This window comes from Leptosomus discolor, chromosome 12 (assembly GCF_034619465.1).
Source record: "Leptosomus discolor isolate bLepDis1 chromosome 12, bLepDis1.hap2, whole genome shotgun sequence".
NCBI lineage: Eukaryota > Metazoa > Chordata > Aves > Leptosomiformes > Leptosomidae > Leptosomus > Leptosomus discolor.
The window spans coordinates 22,075,845-22,095,967 of NC_141402.1; the positions used below are offsets into that span (position 1 = coordinate 22,075,845).

Below are 20,123 nucleotides of genomic sequence, written 5' to 3' on the forward strand. Positions count from 1 at the left end.
CTCCTTCCAGGAGGGTGTGACGAGAGTGCCCTTTTGTCCCCTTGGTTGGGCCCCGTCTGCAGACTTGTAGTGTAGCACTGCAAAGATGAAGGAGCAAGTCTGTGGTGTGCTCTTCAGTGTTCTTTTGCCTTTGGCCCATTCCTTCTGGTTTTTGCTAGACAAAGTGTGGCTGATGACGGATCTAGCAGGTAAGCAGAGGGGTTTACTAGGTGCAGGATATCTGGCTTCTGTATCGATGTGTCCTTTTGCTGTTCCTTAATAACCAAGTTGATTTTCCAACAAAAATACCATTAAGGTACCGATAGTGCAGAGGAGGCCACAAAGGTGGTGAGGGGGCTGGAGCACCTGCCCTGTGAGGACAGTCTGAGAGAGTTGGTGTTGTTCAGCCTGGAGAAGAGAAGGCTCCGGGGAGACCTTCTCGTGCCCTTCCAGTGCTTAAAGGGGGGCTACAGGCAAGGTGGGGAGGGACTCTTTGTCGGGGAGTGCCGTGATAGGACGAAGGGTAACGGTTTGAAACTGAACGAGGGGAGATTTCAATGCGATCTTGGGAAGAAATTCTTTCCTGGGAGGGTGGTGAGACACTGGAAGAGGTTGCCCAGAGAAGCTGTTGGCTGCCCCCTCCCTGGCAGGGTTCAAGGCCAGGCTGGATGGGGCTGGGAGCAACCTGGTCTGGGGGAAGGTGTCCCTGCCCACAGCAGGGGGTTGGAACGAGATGGTCTTTAAGGTCCCTTCCAGCCCAAACCATTCTACGAAAAGAAGCTGCTTTAGCTCTTGGGCAGAGCAGAAGCATTGACTGTTAAAGAGCAATTTGCATTTTCTTCATCAAGTTTCTGTTTATTTTATTGGCTGGCAAAACCGAGCAAAACATAGACACCAGAAACTCTAGAAAAAGAGTAGCCTAGTATATTGTCCTGCTGTCTTGCTTGCTATGTAAAATAGCTGTGGCTGCTGGAGGGCTGTTGTGAAAGAGAAATGCTATCTGTTTGGATTTACTTGTTTTGTGGGGTTCCCCCCATCAGGCAGTTTTATAACGGCATCTGGTTAATTCTCCCTTGCACGTTGCAGGTGAAAGCGCCCATGGATACCCAGAAGCCTGTCCTTCAGTGAGTGTGAAAGGAACCTCTTCCTTCCATGGCGTTTCAGAACTGTGGAGCAGGCTCTGAGCTTTGCCTTTGGTGACAGAGTGCCAGCCTCGTAGGCTGAACGAAAATACCTTTTAGTGTCTATGCAGCGGCAGTAAAGGGGTCACTGGCTGTTCTCTAATTTTCTGTTCAAGAACTTTTAGACAGATGAAAGTCTGGTTCTGCAGACAGAAGATCGCTTGCTGTTCTTGGGCATGGTGGAATATATCATTCACAACAGTATTCAGTACTGTCTAATTAATCCATTTTAATTTTTAACAACTTAGTGTCGATTTCTGTTACTTGTTATGATTTCTCCTTAGTACAGCTGGATGTGGAGCTGAATATAGATAAGGTTAGAATTGATACGTAAGTGACTGGAACCATTGCAAGAAAGTTTGAAATAATCCTCCACTCTAATGAATACTGGATTGCATAGCAATCCCAGAGATGTAGTCATGCCCTCCCCGTGAATATTGACCAGCTTTAGTAGTGTTGATGTGAGTGGACTGAATAGCAAATGACTGAACGGGGATTTGGCCTTTATTTTCGAGTATCAAGCACCTTAATTTGAGGTTTGGGATTACACAGCAGAGAGCGTGTCTAACAAAATGAAAGTCATCTTTGAATAGTCACACTTCAGATTTTCAATTGATGCCACTTTCATCATCTTGCTAAAACACACCTTTAAAAGGAAGTTTGGGGTTCAGCAGAGCACCATAAGCCTTCCCCATGGCTTTTCCCGTGGGTACGGGTGCATTGGCGGATGCTGTGGCAGTTTGCTCTAGCAGACGTAGGCAGTGGTGAGACAGTCCAGACGGGAGCTTTCAAAAGTTACCGACTCAGAGAATGCTGGTTGGATGTCACAGTGCAGGGAAAAGCAGACTCAAGTGTGGTGTGATTATCAAACCTCCCAAGTGCCAGAATGGGGACTGTCACTCACGCTGCTGTCTGTCTGTCCACAGAGCACAAAACCAGCCTCACAACCCCCACCAGCTCCCTCTGTTTCTGAAGGAGAGGATGAAGGTGATGAAGAAGAGGAAGAGGACAACAAACCTCCCTCTGTTATCGCCCCGTGGCCTGAACATACAAAATCAGGAAGTCCCAGCTTTGGTCAGCACTGCAGCGGGTGTCATTCAGAGCTACATGTTTCGGATCAGACAGCATTTGCCGTCCACGGATGAACGGGCTGGAGTCCTACCGTGACCCAGTGCTTCACCCACGTCACCGACACCAGGAAAGTGTGCCTTGAACTTTCCCATGTAGTCATGAGTTTCCTGTGATTCTGAGAGGGACCGTGTGTTCATCAGTATCAGATAAGAGGCAGCACTGTGTCTGTTAATGCCAGCGGTGTCAACGTGAGCAGCTTTGTCCAAAGTGCCTGTATGGGCTCTCTGGCATCAGCGGAGAGAGCGGTCATCAGACACAGTCCACCCCCTTGCGGGATCCTTAGGAGAAAGTGTCCCCTGGAGGTAGCCGTCGCTCTCCGCAGGCTGTACAAGTAGGTAAATGAAGAGCTTAGGCTGCCCCCTTAGCTTTTCCATGGCTGCAGTTTGGTGAGGAGAATCCTGCACAGCTCTGCCTTGTGAAGAGAAGGGAGGTCTCTGAAGGACTGGAACGCAGTTCCTCGTGGCCACTCCCTACGGCTTGAAATCCTGATGAGAAGTCAGTTCCACCGTTGTGATCAGAAAAGGGAGATGCTTCCTGCTTCTGTTCAGACACTTGCGTAGCAGCTAAAGAGTCGTGTCGTTACCCGAGAAAACACACGAGCATCAAGGCACAAGGCTCTGGGGCCCTGGACAGACCTATTTCTGTATCCTTGCACCACAGTAAATTCATTGTTTGAGGCATCTTTTCAGAAAATCAATGAAAATTGAAAATGAAACTGACCATGAACTTGTGTAAAGCCAGCCTTTCACTTTTGTCTGTTGAGGTTGAGAAGGGGAGAGCAAACCCAAACATTTTAAGAGCCCTGGATGGGGCAGACAGCATCTTCCTAAGGGTTTGCATTTGAAACACAGTCTCAGGGGCATCTCTGCAAGCTGCTTTTCTGACGCAAAATACTTTCTCGTCACAGACCTACACCCGCTCTGTAATTGAACCTGCGGCTGCACCAGCACCAGCTGAAGGAGCCACCACTCGCCAGCCTGAAAACTCAAATGCTTTGTACAGAGACACGGACCGGTGGCGAAAGAAACCCGAAATGAGCGATGAGGAGATCCTAGAGAAACTGAGTATGTGTTCTGTATTTCTTGTCTGATAAAGCAGTGTGTGCTCTACGCATGTCTCGGGGTTACAGGTGCTCAGTGTTCATCCTCAGTTCAGTGTCGCAGCGTCCCGACTCCCTACACGAACTGTGACTGTGCTGAAGAGGAAGCGAGAGAGCGCTCTGGGTGTTCCTTGTGCCGCCGAGGGCAGCTGTGACGCGGTTGGATTTGCCTGAGCTGCCTTCTCCGCTGAAGGCAGAAGCAGAGATTGTTTCTGGTTGAGCAGAAGGCTGTGACCTCCTGACTGGCCTAGCGAACGCCTGTGTGCTAATGGCCAAATGGACCAGAAGATTTGGGTTCCTGAGTGATCTTTAGACTCCTGATTCTCGGCAGTCATTGGAGCCAAATATACTTTGCAGAAATCTGTTGGGCTGTTGGTTTGGGATTGTTTTGCTTTGTGGTTTTGTTGGGTTTGGTTTCTTTTTTAACCCATAGACAACCACAGCACTAAGCTGATTCTTTCAGCCTCAAGGAGCTCTCCTGCCCCAGATACTCCATTGGTGACATTTTTATGCCTGCTGTTACTACTACTGCTTCTACTAATAGATGGGAGTTCATTTTCATAAGAATTCTCTGTTTTTGTCAGAGAGAACTCCTTTGAAAGAACATCAGTTGGCACTGTGGATAGAGAGGAGGAGGTGTTTTCAATGTGCCCCAACAGAAAAAAGAAAAAACTTTTATAACAATCCTTGTTTTATTTCTTAGCTTTATGCTTCTAAAGATGTACCCGAGACACATCTGCGTGGCTCGATCAGGTAAAACTGCACTGCAGGCGTGTCTCAGGAGGCAGCCTGCAGCACATCCACTGTATATCCTTCCGATACGGGGCACTTTGTCATAGCTCATTCCCAGCCAGTTCATACCATTAGAATCCTGACCGTTGGCCCCAACCCCTGGCTAGGCCCTACTCTAGGAAAAGACACCAAGCCCTTTGTGATTCTGCAGTACAAGAGCTTAATCTGCTTCTTGCACTTCATAACGGCCAGTGCTGTGTTCTCAGATGGAAACTTGTTGGGTCCATAGCATAGCCCAGTTTACTCTGTGTCTGCTGTTGACTGTTAGGACAGCAAGTGGATGGAGCTACACCTCCTCGTGTGTGATCTCAAAGCCAACACCATTCTGTCTGTAACGGGGACAACAGCTTGTAAAGGGGTGCAGTCTGGCTGTGGCTTCTTCACAGCGGCTGTCAGTGCTCGTCCTTGTGCTGTACCACCCTTTCTGTCGCACCTGCCCTGCCACTGATGGCTGGTGTGACTGCAGAGGCTGAAGCCTTCCTCAGCTGGGAGATTTCAGCTGCTCCTGTAGAGTTCTCTGCACCCTTAGCAGGTTGACAGGACTCTCAAGAACTGAATCTCAGTGCCATGAGGGAGTATCCAAGGGCTCAGTTCAATAGCTTTAGCTGAGGGCACAATGAAGTAAATTCCAGGGCAGAGGGTTCCTTGCAGGTATGTTAGCTTATAAAGGGAGGAATTAGAGCGTCTTCAACAGAGGCTAAATGTTTGAGGCAGGCTTTGCAAAACAGTGTTAACAGGGGGTGTAGCCGGTGGTGGGGTTGCCCCGTCATCTTGCCGTGCTGGCAGGCAGGATTCCTGGCTAGGCATCCAGTCAGATGCCCATGTGGATGCTGAAGCCCTCTGCTCCAGAGAAAAGGCCTGGACAGGGGAGGGAGGTGTTTGTTCCTACTTCCAGTGAATGGTGCATCACCCGGTTTTGCTTTGGATGCACAGGTGAACAAAGAAGCCTGTGTTTGTGTTGGTGATACAGGAATATTGCCAGAAGGGTCAAACAAAATACACTGTGAAACACTGAAAGTCTTCCTCCTGAACTAAGATTCTTCAAGTATTTCAGTGATGTACGTTGCAAGTGAAACCTTGAGAAGTCATTTGCATTGAGCGATCACCTTCGTTGTTTGTATTTTATCTGGGAAACTACCGGACCAGAGAAAGCAGTATGTTTTTTTTCAGTTATTCCTTCAGATTAGTGTAGCAGATCTTGGCTCTTTCACTCAACACAAACATGGCACCCTAATGACTGCTTGCTCTCCTTGCTGTTCAGACCACCTGCAACTCCGAGTGGGCCAGAAGCCGTCAGGCAGCACACGCTTCCCTGTTGGCCTTCAGTGGCAGCTGAGCTTTTTTCTATGTAGCTCCCTATTAATATTTTCGATATATCTTCTGTTATAAAATATATTTTCTATATGTCCCTCTATCAATTCCCCCCTTTTCTGTTAAGTGAATTCTTTTACTTGGCTATTCTGGTTGGTATAATGCTTCGTACATTGAAGTTATTCTTCTAACTATATGCCAAACCCACATATATAGGGTCCCTACTAGAAATAATAAAATAGCGGTAGCTATCAACAACGCTACTATTGGATGCATTAGGACGTTGAAAAAGTCCAGTGTCTGAAGGTGACCACCCAAAAAGTGTATCCCACCATTTGTGTTCTCCATCCTTTTTGACCCTTTTCAAGACCCTACTTATCTCATTTGCCTCATGATGAACAGTTATTAGAGTTTCCTGTCCGTTATTCTTGGCTTCCTCTAATATCTGCATTAAGTCTGGGTGTTTCAACAACCTTTTTGTCACTGCTAAATCCATCCCTGTAGGTGTGGGTTCTAGTTCAGAAATCAGTGTATAGTTTGATCTCAGGATTTGATGAGAAACCACAGGAGCAAAGTAGCTAAAGTCACATCCTGTGATGGTGGTAAAATTACAAATACAGAAGTTCGAGTGATTCCTGGTGTCTATTTCTACTCCTTCTACAGACACAAAGCGACATGTTGTTCTTAAACAAGCACAACCGTTTCCTGCATAGACAACAAGATTTCAATGGTAATCTTATTTCACCACGTGCCCAGACCCAGGTTACAAAGACAGGTTGTGTTAGAGTAAAATTATGCCAACAATCCAAGATACTGCACGGCTTTCTATTTGTTGTGTTTGTTATTATATTGGATACAGCTATCTGGTTTGCCCTTTTGTAGGAAGTTCCGTTAATTCCTCGGCATCCTACGCTTATGTTTTGACCCAGCATTCCCTGCAGTTGAGGCATCATTCTCTGAAGGTCTGTGCTCCAATAATTTTTGGGCTACACTTCATTTTTATGCATAACCACGTGGCAAGGCTTAAGCTTTTTCTATCAGAGAGCGATCCCATATCCCCAGTATATTCAATATGAGCTTGGGTCCATGGCCATTCTGGGGTGTTACTGTTCAACCCTTGGGTTACGATAACTACAAATACAACAATTTTCCTGACTAAATCTTGGCAGGCCGAGTTACTAAACACTTCTGGGTGCAATATACTCATTTCGCTTGGCAAAGCTTTAGTTTCAGTTCATCCTCACCCTGTGTTACTTTCCAAGGAGTTTTAGGAGCTTTCTTCACTCAGGAGTGGTGAATCCAGGCGCTTTGTTCCCTGATCTTGATTGCTGTGAAAGAGGTAAGAAGCACTTGGTATGGTCCTTCCCACTGTGGCTCCAAAGTTTTCTCTGTAAGAGACTTAACATACACCTAGTCTCCAGGTTGTATGTTATGCACTGACCCATCCAAACCCCTGCATCGGGTTCCAAACACCTGTTTTTCAAATTTACGAAGCTGTTTCCCTAATGCCACCATATAGGAAGTCATCAGTTCTTCACCAATTTGTGAAGAGGTTCCCTTTTGTACCCCATAGGGTCGCCCATATAGGATTTCAAATGGGCTTAGCCCTTCTTTAGCTCGGGGTCTAGTTCGTATCCGTAGCATTGCTAGGGGTAGAGATTGTGGCCAGGCCCAATTGGTTTCTTGTCCTAATGTAACAATCTGTTGTTTAATCTGGTGATTCATTTTCTCCACCTGGCCACTGGATTGTGGCCGGTATGGAGTGTGTAGTTGCCAATCTGTCCCTAGATGGTGGTTTATTTTTGGCACAACTTTGGAGATGAAGTGCGGCCCTCTATCTGAGGACATCACCGCTGGGACTCCAAACCTGGGTATGATTTCTTGTAGCAACACCTTGGTCACCTCTCGAGCTTTAGCTGTTCTGCATGGGAAGGCTTCTGGCCAGCCTGAAAAGGTATCAGTTGGTACAAGCAAGTATTTATACCCCCCTTTTCTAGGAAGTTCTGATAAATCAATTTGCCAATGTTGTCCCGGACAATTCCCTTTCCCAATTTGGCCCATTTCTGGTTTGGGGACAATTTTTGGATTAGTCTGGAGGCAAAGGTCACCTTGCTGAGTCACTTGTCTGACAGTGGTGTATAAATTTCGAGCCGTCACATGTCTGATAAGGTATTTGTGTAATGCCTCCACCCCCCAGTGTCCCTTCTTGTGTTCCTCCCGGACCAATGGCCAAACCATATAAGAGGGGACTATGAGTTTCCCATGTGATGTTATGGCCCAGCCGTCCTCATTGTATGTTCCTTCCAAATCTGTGATTAACTTTCGATCCTCCTTAGTGTATTCTGGCTTACCTTCTAGGGTTATCTGTCCATCTGGGACTAGTGCTCCCTCTACCTTTACCATTTCTTTAACTGCCTGTTTTGCCTCTCTGTCCGCCAGTTCATTTCCCCTTTCCAATTCAGTGCTCACTTTCTGGTGTGCCCTGATGTGCATAATTGCCACTTTTTCAGGAAGTTGGATTGCATTCAAAAGTCTTAAAATTTCCTTTGCGTGCTTGATAGTCTTTCCTTGGGAGTTCAACAGTCCTTGCTCCTTCCAAATTGCTCCGTGGGCATGTACCACTCCAAAGGCGTATTTAGAATCAGTCCAAATATTCACAGCCTTTCCTTCGGCCCTCTCCAGGGCCCGAGTGAGGGCTATGATCTCGGCCTTTTGTGCTGACGTGTCAGCCGGTAGTGGTCCAGATTCTATTACCTTTTCAGCAGTGGTGATGGCGTACCCAGAATGTCATTTTCCGCCCAGGATATAGCTGCTCCCATCTGTGAACCAGTGCTCTGCCCCATCCATGGGGGTATCCTTTAGGTCCATGTGGCTAGAGTACGTGGCCTCAATCGTCTCGAGGCAGTCGTGGTCCACTGGTTCTCCAGTCTTCCCACTAAGAAATGAAGCTGGGTTGACAATGTTAGTGGTCACAATCTCAACATCATCCTGCTCGACCATGATAGCTTGATATTTCAGGAATCTCTGTGGGGAGAGCCAATGTCCCCCTTTCACTTCAAGGACTGTAGACACTGTGTGAGATAGGAAACCAGTCATTTTCTGACCCAGGGTAGACTTCTGAGGTTCCTGGACATTCAGGATGACTGCTGCTACCGCCCTTAGGCAGCCAGGCCACCTTTTGGCAGCAGCATCCAGTTGTTTGGAGAAGTACGCCACAGCTCATCTGTATGGTCCCAGGTCTTGTGCCAGTACTCCTAACGCTATTCCCTGCTTTTCATGGGAAAACAGGAGAAATGGTCTACTCACATCAGGGAGTCCCAGTGCAGGTGCTGACATCAGGGCCTTCTTCAGCTGATGGAATGCCCGATCTGACTCAGCATCCCATTGGAGGTGACTTTGACTGGATTTTATCAGGGAATACAGTGGTTTGGCCAGCAGGCCATAGTCATGTATCCAGAGCCGGCACCACGCCGTCATTCCCAGGAAGGTCCGCAGTTCTTTTACAGTCTGTGGCCGAGGGGTCTGGCATAGGGCTTCTTTCCGGGTTTGCCCCAAGGACCGTTGTCCTGCACTGATCTTATACCCTAAGTATGTAACCTGCTGCAAAGTCACTTGTGCCTTGTTTGGGACACTCAGTACCCCTGAAGCCCAAGAAAAGTTAATAAACTTACAGTCCAGGTGACACAGGCTTCTCTGGGTTTAGTTGCAATGAGGATGTCATCCACGTATTGTAGTATTTTTCCTTCTTCCGATGGTGGTTCCCATAATCCCAAATCTTTCGCTAGTTGGTTCCCAAAGATGGTAGGGCTGTTCTTGAAACCTTGTGGCAACACCGTCCTTGTGAGCTGGGTCTTCCGACCGCTCTTAGGGTTTTCCCACTTGAATGCAAAACTTTTCTGACTGGCTTCATGGAGAGGGAGGCAAAAGAAGGCTTTACTTCTAAAACTGTAAACCAAATTAAATCAGGAGTTAAGGTGATTAGCAAGGTATATGGATTGGCAACCCCGGGGTATAGAACCTCTGTTATTTTGTTAATGGCCCTCAGATATTGGACTACTCGATAGGACCCATCTGGTTTTCGGACCGGGAGAATGGGGGTATTGAACTCCAATTCACATTCCCTCAATAAGCCCAATTCTAGGAATCGCTCTATTTTCGGTTGAATCCTTTCCCTGTCTTCTTTCTTTAATGGGTATTGTTTGATTCTTACCGCTCTCTGTCCATCCTTCAAATTTCTTATTATTGGTTGGGCATTCTTGGCACGCCCTGGGGCATCAGTCACCCAAACCCCGGGGCAGACCTGATTAATGATCTCCTCGTCGATTTGTCCTTCTATGGGAATATTCACCAAAGACAAGCTCATTATTTGTACATATTGATCATCATTTACCTCCAGAGTAATCTCACCCTTTTTGAATTTTATCGTGGCCTCCAGCTGTTCCAATAGGTCTTTTCCCAACAGGGAATTCGGTGAATTTGGCATAGACAAAAATTTATGGATGCCTACCTGCTTGACCAGTTTATATTTTAATGGTTCCAAAAAACAAGCTTTTTCACTCTGGCCAGTTGCTCCCTTTACCATGACATAGTCATTTCCTAAAGGCATTAAAGCTTGATTCAAAACTGAGTATGTTGCCCCCGTATCAACTAGAAACTCCTTTTTTTTTTTTTTTTTTTCTTTGTTTTTCTCCTCATTTCGTTGTAATCAATGGATCCTCTAATCAGTCCATTACATGTGCGATCGTTTTTCTTGGGTTATCCCGCCACCTATTGTTCCCCTGACGCTGTCGCTCCGGACATTCCCTTTTCCAGAGACCCGTTTTTTTACATATAGCACATTGATCCCTGCTCAGGGGCGCCGGTCCACGTCTCATCCTGGATTTAGGTTTCCATTCTCTCTCTTCTCTAACTACTGCCACCAATTTGCCTAGACTCTGCTTATAATTGTCCTCTCTGTTGCTAAACACCCTCCAAGCCTCTTCCAATAACACTTCCAAGTTTCGACTATTTGGTGGACGTAATTTTTGTCATTTGCATCTGATATCATTCTGAGATTGTCCTAGAAATAGGGATACCAGATGTTGTATTCCCACTGCTGACCCGGGGTCCAGTGGTGTATGACAACACATCGTGTCCCTTAGTCTATCGAGAAATTTGGAAGGCGACTCAGAGGGACCTTGTTTCACTGCATATAGCACTGCTCGATTTATAGGGTTTGGAATTGCCTTCTCCATTCCTTCCTTAGGCCGTTTTGCCCCATCTTCCAGCTTATAAAGCGGCCACCATTGATTGCAATACTTAATCAACTTTTTCTTCTTTTCTGTGCCCCCTTGTCCTGCTCTGTCTTTCCAATGTGTCAGAACACATCCTAAAGGGGATTTTTCATGAGGTTTACTCTTTCCTCCCCCCATCTTTTGTTTTTCAAACCCGAACCCTTCGCTTATCTTTTCCTTCCTTCTCCGCACAACTCTACTTTCCACGGACCAACATTACTACTTATCAATATCCACGTGTTACACAGACGTATCAAGGATGGGCACGGCACTCCTTATTCATACTTCAAGTTATTACACTTGCTTCGCTCTTCTCCGGCCGCCTCAGTCGCCCCAGCTCGGAACCGCGGATAGAGCTCCTCACTCACTTCATACGTCTCACTCACGCATACACTCAGAATGTCCGGACAGTTTTGATAGTAACGACAGGAATTGTAATTGCAGGAAGCTTCAACTAACATATAAAGACATTCACAAACGACTCATGTTGATCCCCAGGCAAATCATACAATTACCTCCCCTTTTGTTGCCAGGTGATGGAGTCCACCTACTCATCCAGGGCACGGGCAAACCGACTTCCCTGGACAAGAGTCATAACCAATATCCCCTGGCAAGATTGTGGGGTTTAAGTTTAGTTATTTAGCCTTCCCAGTGAACACCCTTCTAAGCAGCTGCAAATATTGGAAAGATGACATGATCGTGAGAGGCCCGCTTACCCTTCTCCTGCTTCTTATGTACCAGTCATTAGCAGGTCCGTCCTGGCTCCCGATGTTGGGATGCAGCGGCAACCTCGGATTTGCTCGATCTACTGCCAAGATCGCTAGCGGCCGCCCTATCAGTCAGCAAATCCCCCTGTTACCATGCAGGGTACCCTCCTCCCATACGGGGACTATGCTGCACGCCAGATGTCTCTGCTCGATTTACCAGCTGCCCCTGCCACGCGTACGACTTACAGGCCCCTCTCACAAAACATACCGTTTGATCCGCGGCTTCAGGAGGTTGTTGTCTGCTCCCGCGGTGAGCGGCTGGCAGCGGAGGCTCCTCCGAGGAAAGTGCTTGGGGTGCGCCCAGGGGCGTCCGCTCCCCAGGTGATCCCACAGCCGAGCAGAGAGCCTTCTGGCTGGCTCGCCAAAACTGACGTAGGGAAAAGACTTTACAACCCGAAAGGTTACACAGTAGGTGTGTTTATTGCGCGCAGATGCACAGGGGATCGCTCCACCACAAACGTGCATCCCCACTGTGGCTGCTTCTCCAGTATTTATCCAGTTAAAACATCACCTATTTCGAAACGCCTAGACATATTCATGACCTGTCCCCAAAAAGGCCATTTCTTCCTGTCACTTGTCATTTCCATAATCTCTGCCTCGGGCTCCTCCTCGGGGCACTTGCGCAGTTCCTCCTGGTGGTCCTGGGCAGGGGTCTTCAGGGATGAAGGCTGTAGTTCTTCCTCGCTCTGTACTCCTCCCCTCTCCCCTGGAAGCTCTAATTTGGCTGAGCTTGCAGTCCCAGACTGGTTTCAGCCTGGTCTGTCCCTGTGTGCACATCTGGCTGTCTCCTTTTTGTTCTTGGTTAGAGATGGATGTTAGCGAGCCCTCCTTAGCCCTTAGCTCCTCCTGCCTTTGACGCCTTTGAGTCATGAATTAGGTCCTTGTTTCTGTCTTTTCTGTTTCCCTTATCAGCTTCTTTCTTGAGCAGTTTGCAGGGGTTAGTGACTAATTGCCTACTTGCATGCGTGTTAGTTCTGGGATGCAAGTTTTAATAGTTTTAGCTTTGTTTTCCTAGGTAGCTCCCTATTAATATTTTCGATATATCTTGGGTTATAAAATATATTTTCTATGTGGCCCCCTATCACCAGCTGTCTTTTCCATGAGGTAATTTAGCTGTGCCTGTTCATCTCAGTGCCCTTGTTTTCTTCTTTCAGCTACCTGGTCGGTGATGAGCTCCGGGTGGTGATGGAATACATGGCCGGAGGTGCTTTAACCGAAGATGTTACCCAGTTTTGTATGGAGGAAGGGCAGCTGGCAGCTGTCTGTAGGGAGGTGAGGGATCCCGCGTGTGCTTCCTCTTCCTTGGACGGGATGGTACTGGTGAACAGGTGGCAAGAACAGGAGGGATTTCATCTTGAGAGCTTTGTTTCTGCCTTGCTTTATGATATGGAGAAGAAAGGGCACCTTAAGTGAACTGCCTGACAGTGTCACTGCACTTTCTGTACTCTGTGATTACACTCTTAAACACCGTTATTGCATTACATTTTTTTACTTTTTTTTTTTTTAGTTTGACTCTTCTCAACTTTTCCTCTTTAAACACGTGCCTGGAGCATGTCTGTACTGCATTCCTTGCCTGTAAAAGCAAACATGCTGGTGGCAGAATTTTAAAAGAACAGCAAGGCAAAGGAGAGACTCATTTGTCAGAGTCTCAGCTTAAAAGGATAGCATTCCACCCAAAATGGTGTTTGCTCCTGAAAAATGACTAAGGTGCTATTTCCAAATCTGCTGTAGAGCCTGACAATAAAGTCTTTGTCCTGCAACCTCCCACCCAACAGTGATCTACTTCACACGGAAGGAAGGGACTTTCTCATTTCTGGCAAACAATACTTTGTCATATGGATGGACATGGCACACTGATTGCGGCAGCAGCCGTCCTGCCTGTGCTTTCAGGGGCTAGTCTGTGACAGTAATGGACATTTCTCTTCCCAAACCTGATATGCCTTCGTTTGGAAAGTTGTTACTTTAATAGTGTTGAAGCAGCAAGCTATTCCTCTTGACAGTGCAATATTCAGGCATTGCTCGCAATTCATCTGGAAATTCAATGTTTTAGAGGCGTTTCATTCTTGAGTGATGAAATCTGGTCATTAATTTTTACCCTCATGTTTCCTTTTTACCTATCAGTGCCTTCAAGCCCTGGATTTCCTTCATTCAAAGCAAGTGATTCACAGGGACATCAAAAGCGACAACATTCTGCTTGCAGTGGATGGGACTGTCAAATTGGGTAGGTATTCTTGGTCAGGCACAGCCTTCCCAGACTGTGGCATGGGGCTGCTTTTGACTGACAGCCAGTTCCCCAGAAGGGATTCCTGTGGCAGTGCGCTGACCACTGCTGCCAGCTCCGAGCACAGTTCCAACCTACAGAGAGGCACAGAAAGGAGAAAGGTGTGAAGAGTGTCTTGGGTTTGTGTGTGGCCCTTCCAGAGGGAGGGAGTTACAGTCTAACGGTTCAAGTCAACAAAAGCCACTGCAGGGAACTTGAGGGGTGGGTTTTAAGTGGCCAATTCAACAATATTTCCGTGGCTACAGCACTGAGCAAACAGAGCACGGCCGCTTTTCCAGATAGATTCCACACCGTGTTCTCGGGCATAGAGTGGGGATTTCTTTTGCTTGCTTTCCTAATTCGAGCTGCCTTTAACACCACTTGTTTTCCTCCTCAGCTGATTTTGGCATCTGTGCTCGGCTCAGCCCTGAGCAGAGTCGACGGAGCACAGTGGTCGGGTCTCCATACTGGCTGGCACCAGAAGTGGTGAGGAAAGAAGCCTATGGCCCCAAGGTGGACATCTGGTCCCTTGGGGTCGTGGCAATAGAGATGGCGGAAGGACAGCCTCCTTCTATTGATGAAGATCCTCTCAGGGTAGGGTGTACATAAAATCAGATACCAGTGTCTTTCAAATCTATCCCGTTAATCCCCCGTGAGGCAAAACCCCAGCCGCATCAGCTGGAACCAGTTCCCCCATGGCCCGCTTCTAAAGCTGTCACTGCAGCACAGCAGCATCTCCTGTAGCTTTGGTGACGTCAAGGGGAAGACTTCCAAAGAGACGTGACTTGTAGCCAGGTCAGAGATGTGCCATCTCTGCCTTCAACTGGGCTTGAAATACCTTGTATGCTTTTTGAAATCTCTTTGAGCTGTATCTCTGAGTGACAGCGATTTTTCAGCGGCAAGTTTCTCCAGTTGGCGACTTTTTCTGAAAAGCATTCCAGCTGTGTCTGCAGGCAGAGAAGTCTTTTCAAACTCGGATCAGTGCCGATGGCTCACCTGAGCCTTTCAGGTAAGCAGTGTCGCTGCTTGTAGAAATGCCATAATTACTCATTAGCAAATGACTTTCTAAAAATGGGTTTTAGCACAGAAACTTGGAGTAAACAAATGTATTTTTAATGTTTTGAGGTTTTCCGATTCATCCTCATTCCTTAAAATGAAATGACCAGCTCTTATCCCAAATGAGTGTGTGATAGTGAAGGCGTGTATACCACGATAAAACCTCATGACTGGTAGCTGGAACAAAGTTAGGTGCTGCACAGTTAATTCCTGATTGGGATGCAGGAATGTATGAGGAAATTAATTGTGACCATGTGTATAGACAGATCGTTTGTGTTGAGGCTGGAATTGAAATAGAGCATGACGTGTAGCTTTTCCCATAGCAATAAGGCTGTGCTCTCTCTGGTCTATGGCACCCAGACTGTGTGCTGCAGGCTGAGAGAAGAAACAGCAGAAGGGTCAAGACATACCCCCAGGCAGGCTACTTAAGAAAGGAATACAACAACTACACTAGTGTCAGTCCTCCGCTCTGCTTGAACAAAGATTCCTGAGTTTTCTTGGAAGGCTTGTTTTGGTTTGGTAGGTGCCCGGGGTTGTTGGTTCCAGTGCACACAGGAGGAGCGGTGTGCACTGTGCCACCTCCTGAGGGGGGAGAAGAAGTAAAGAGGTTTGGGTTCAGCCTGATGCTGAGTCAGCTGAGTGCACCGCAGCTGGCAAGGTGGCAGTAGGCCTGTGTCCCTGGTTTGCAGGCTGAAAATTCCCAGCTTCCTTAACCTCAAAGGTTGCTTAGGGCTCTTGGAGAAGCCTCGGGTCAACTGTGAGGCAGGGAACTGGATTTTTTCTCTCTGATCAAATTCACATTCAGCCATTCCTGCCCTTGCCCAGATTATTTGAGATGCTCTTTTTCTCCCTACATGCCTCATCTGCTGTGGGAGTTGAGATCAGCTTGAGCACTCAGAGCTTCACGGTGTCTTCAGGTGCCTGAGTAAAACTGCAGGAGGTTAAAATCAGGCACCTGGAGTTGGTCCCACCTGTGTTCACTTCCTGGGCTCTTGGGCAGGGGCTGTTGCCCCTGAGCTGGGAACAGTGAACAGCTTGTGATGGACCGCCTGAAGTTCCCCAGTTCCCAGCTGGTTTTATGAAAGTGAATCAGCCCCAACAGGGACAGGATCCTTCTGCTCTTGTGTGTGGAATCACAGAGTGCAGCGAGAGCTCTCAGCTGCATCCAAACAGGAGAGCTGATAAGCAAGACCTGTGTTTGCAGGTCAGGTTTTTAGCTGATGGCACACAGTAGCTGTTGGGTTTAATAGTCACATTTAGACCCCATCCAGGGAGTTCTGCGAAGCCTGGAAACCAAAGGATGTTCTTTCACATTTTCGTGAATGCTTGTTTTAACAGTGCAAGGCACGCAGCAGCTTCCGTTCCTGACAGGAGTTGAAATACCTACATGTACTCTAAGGGCATTAAAGGATCATTGATCAAAGAGTTAACACCAGTCTGAATGTAGATATGATTGTTGTTTTCCACGTGTAGAGCAAATGCATCCCCTGTAGCTCACGTTCTTTCCAGCCGATGCAGAACTCACAGGAATGAACCATTTTCCAGCCAAGAGTGGCCTGGATATTTCTGTGACAGTGTTTGTTTTCTCTCACTGGGATTTCCTTCCACCAGGCATATGTCTGGGGCCTGAGGGACAAATATTGGTGCGATAAATGTCCTTTGAAACGCTGGTTGGACCTCCCCAGTTTCAGTTTTAAAAATACCCAACAAACCAAATCCTAGGCATTCCTGTTTCACAGCCAGGCGAATGTAGCCGGAATAAAATTCCCAAGGCTGGCATGGGTGCTGTGTTCCTTTACCGCAGGAGAAGGGACGTCCCTGGGGCAGCACCATTTAACCGCAGTGAGGACAGGCCCTCCGGCTCACCGCTGTGCCCGGTGCCTGAGGGCAGCTGCAGAGGGATGGGACAGGACTGATTTTGTGACACTTCTGTTGTGGGAAAAGTAGAGAAACTTCCTTTTATTGTTTTTCCTCTAGGATAGTTCATTTGCCTTTTTAGGCCTGGAATTTTTCCTCTGTGTTTAAGAGGATAAGAGCAAAGTCCCTTTGGCCACCGTCTCTTTAAACGCCAGTAGCGCAGAGCTGTTCTTGTCATGGCGGACATTTGTATGGAAGACTCCTAGGCCTATTTCTATTATTATTGCTGTATATTTGGGACATATTCTGCAAGTTTAGGTTCAAACAGTTCAAAACATTTGTCTTGCCGTTCTGAAGAACGTCTTACAAAAGCAGAATGAACTCATCTGTCCAGCTTCGCAGCGTGTTAGACCTTGATTCCAAGTGAACTGCCCCGGATAATGCTCGCCCCATGTTTTGCAAAATTACGTTCTAATTCCTTGGCATGAGGTCTGTCAGGAAGACTTGCTGATCTGGAATTTGGAGACTGCTCAAAGACAGAGTTGCGGGTGGCTCCTGTCTGCCCAGTTATGTGTTTTCTTCATAGTATATTTGTGCACACAGCTAACGTGTCTGTGTTGAAAATGAGGTTCCAAATGTTTCTGTTTAGCCAAGGAATAAGCTGATGGATCTACTTTTTTATCCTCTAGTTACCATTTTTATCTAGAACAGAGGGAAAATCTGGACTACCTTTGTTTTAAGGAAGCTGTACTTTAGGGAGCAGTGAGCACTGCAGGGATGCATTTTATGTCCGAATCCTTTGAAATAATACAGCTGGACCAAGTTCACTCTTTAAAATAGCCAGGAAAGTTGGTGTCGATGCACAGAGAAGCCAAATGTGCTTTTGCTGATGGAGTTCCTCCTAACTAGGTCAGCCACTGCAATCAGCTGTCGAGGCAAGATCACATTGATGTTGGAGTAGCTGTGGCTGCATCAGAGGTTTTTTGTAGGTAGAGAAAAATCATCTCTAACCCTCTGCCAGGGAGGAAACTGGCACTGGAGGCTGGACCTTAAAAAATGGGCTCTCTGTGAGCAGTTCTGGGTAAGAAAGAAACAGGTGGAGTCTTGTGTTTCTTGTCACTCTAGGCGATGGATCTGATAGCGACCAACGGGACACCAGAGCTGCAGAACCCCGAGCAACTGTCCGCTGAGTTTCGGGCCTTTTGGAGCTGCTGCCTGGAGGTGGACGTGGGCAGGCGAGGGTCTGCCCAGGACCTTCTGCAGGTAAAACACGAAGCGGCTGCATGTGAAACAGCTGCGCTGTGTCCTGGTTTTGTCATCAGCTGAACTCGAAGGCATCAGATGGAGCCCCCTCGTGTTAGTCTCCACTCTGGTTGCTTTTCAGCTGAAAAATCAGTGGAATCCTACAGTGGTTTGGGCTGGAAGGGACCATTAGAGGCCATCCAGTCCAGCCCCCCTGCAGTGAGCAGGGACATCTTTAGCTGCATCAGGTTGCTCAGAGCCACATCCAGCCTGACCTTGGATGTCTCCAGGGATGGGGCTTCTGCCACCTCTCTGGGCAGCCTGTGCCTGTGTTTCACCACCCTCAGCGTAAAAAATTTCTTCCTTATATCTAGTCCGAATCTGGCCTCTTTAGTTTAAAACCGTTACCCCTTGTCCTATTGCAACAGGCCCTGCTAAAAAGTCTGTCCCCATCTTTCTTCTAGGCCCCCTTTAAGCACTGGAAGGGTGCTAGAAGGTCTTCCCGGAGCCTTCTCTTCTCCAGGCTGAACAACCCCAACTCGCTCAGCTTGTGCTCACAGGGGAGGTGTTCCATCCCTCTGGTCATTTTCGTGGCCCTCTTTTGTGTTTTGATAGGAAGTTCAGGTTTACAGGGTGGCAAAATAACTGCAGTGGAACGATAGCAGGTGCAGAGGCCTGAAATGGGGTTGGGGACTGGTGTATGCCGAGAGATGAGCAGGGAGGAACGCAGTGAAGTCAGTCCCGGCCAAGCGGAAAGAGGTTTGGCGGTGGGAAGGAAGGGGCTGCAGGTGCTCCCTGTGAGCATCAGAGGGGCCCCGGCTTGTCCCTCCTGCCCCACTTGTAGAGGTTTCTGCCAGCGAAACGGGGATGGCTGAGCAGGACTTGTCACAGCTCCTTCTGTTGCCTGGCATAGTCGAGTAGATGAAAACTGCTGCAGGTTTGGTGCTAGGTTTTGTGGCAGATAGGGGGTGGCACCGTGTGCCCCTTGGCTGTCCCTGCTGTGAAGGTGCCAGCCAGCGCAGGAGGGGCAGGACATGGGGTGGTAGACACTGCTGTCCCTGCAACCCAGATCTGAGTGCATCAGCGCTCTGTCACTTGTCTCCCTGCTCTTCTCTCGACCTCAGTGGCCTTCAGAAGAACACGTGGGCCTAAATATTGCTGGGATAAACATTTCCTAGAGGTACTGGAGTTCCTTGAGGTGTGGCTTGTGCCCCTCATCTTTTCTGAGCACTAAAAGAGCCCGTGTCTGTAGCAAACAGGAACCTAAGTGAGCATTTTGAGGTTCCTGAGAGGAACAAGGCCCTGGGACAGCAAGCAGCATTCCCAGAGCACTGGCAGGGCAAAATTGCCAGCAAGCTGAAGACACCTTGATAAATGGATTAATCGAATGATGGGCCATGTTGGCCTGGGATAGCAAGGGACTGGAATTGCAGACGCAGGTGCAGGTGGTCCCCTAAGTCCCATTTCTGCATATTCCTGGTAACCAGCAGAACACTGCTTGAGCCCGTCAGTAACTGAGTTTGGAAAGTAATGGTTCATTTCTTTTTTTTTTTTCCTTTGGGCAGCATCCATTTTTAAAGAAAGCCCAGCCTCTGCCGCTGCCAGCCACGGGGCCTGCACGCCCTCATCCCACAGGCAGAGTGTTCAGCAGGGGTTTGTCAGGGCTGTCCGATCCCAGCTTCCGCCTCCCCTCCTGCTTGGAAACCCCCCCTATTGCTGACACCCCCACCTCCACCCCCCCTTGAGAGGCCACCGTGCCCCACGCCCAGAAACGGCGGCTCTGTGACATCAACCCCAGGGCCAAGGCCATCAGAGACAGCGAGACTGCTGCGGGCAGTACGTTGGCAGCTGCGCTGGAGGCAACCAGACCTCGTTCTTGCAGCTGACACGTGCCGCTGGCAGCAATGAAAGTGCTCGCCCTCCTCGTCCTGCTGGCCGTGTGCCGGCCTGCGCACGGCATGTGGGACAGCTGTGGGTAAGTGGGCCGAGGTTCTGGGAGGGAGCTCGGGCAGCCCTTGACGGGCTTCACTCGAGGGGGCCCGCGCGGCCCCTGTGGCCACTCCACAGCTTCCCAAACTCCCTGTGGGAGCCTCAGCTCCTTGCCAGCACCCAGGCTGCTGGCACAACCCGTCTACGGGGCTACAGCGGACAGAGGGCTGGAGGCACAGCCACGGG

The 20,123-nt window shown here is 48.3% G+C and overlaps 2 protein-coding genes across 2 annotated transcripts in view; both read left to right on the top strand.

The window, feature by feature from the left end:
* LOC147414650 (serine/threonine-protein kinase PAK 3-like) overlaps positions 1-20,123 on the top strand; it is a 55,380-nt gene that overhangs the window by 10,792 nt on the left and 24,465 nt on the right. Inside the window, exons 8-11 of the mRNA XM_086472016.1 lie at positions 159-188; positions 1,066-1,103; positions 2,087-2,217; positions 3,198-3,355. Coding sequence (XP_086328142.1) covers positions 159-188; positions 1,066-1,103; positions 2,087-2,217; positions 3,198-3,355 — 357 coding nt within the window. The remainder of the gene's footprint in view (positions 1-158; positions 189-1,065; positions 1,104-2,086; positions 2,218-3,197; positions 3,356-20,123) is intronic.
* On the top strand, positions 7,745-19,570 carry LOC147414651 (serine/threonine-protein kinase PAK 3-like; the record flags this gene model as incomplete). Its single annotated transcript, XM_086472353.1, has 6 exons — positions 7,745-7,785; positions 12,688-12,805; positions 13,655-13,754; positions 14,191-14,387; positions 17,832-17,969; positions 19,514-19,570. Coding segments are annotated over exons 1-6 (651 nt in total), but the record flags the coding sequence as incomplete, so codon positions are not given.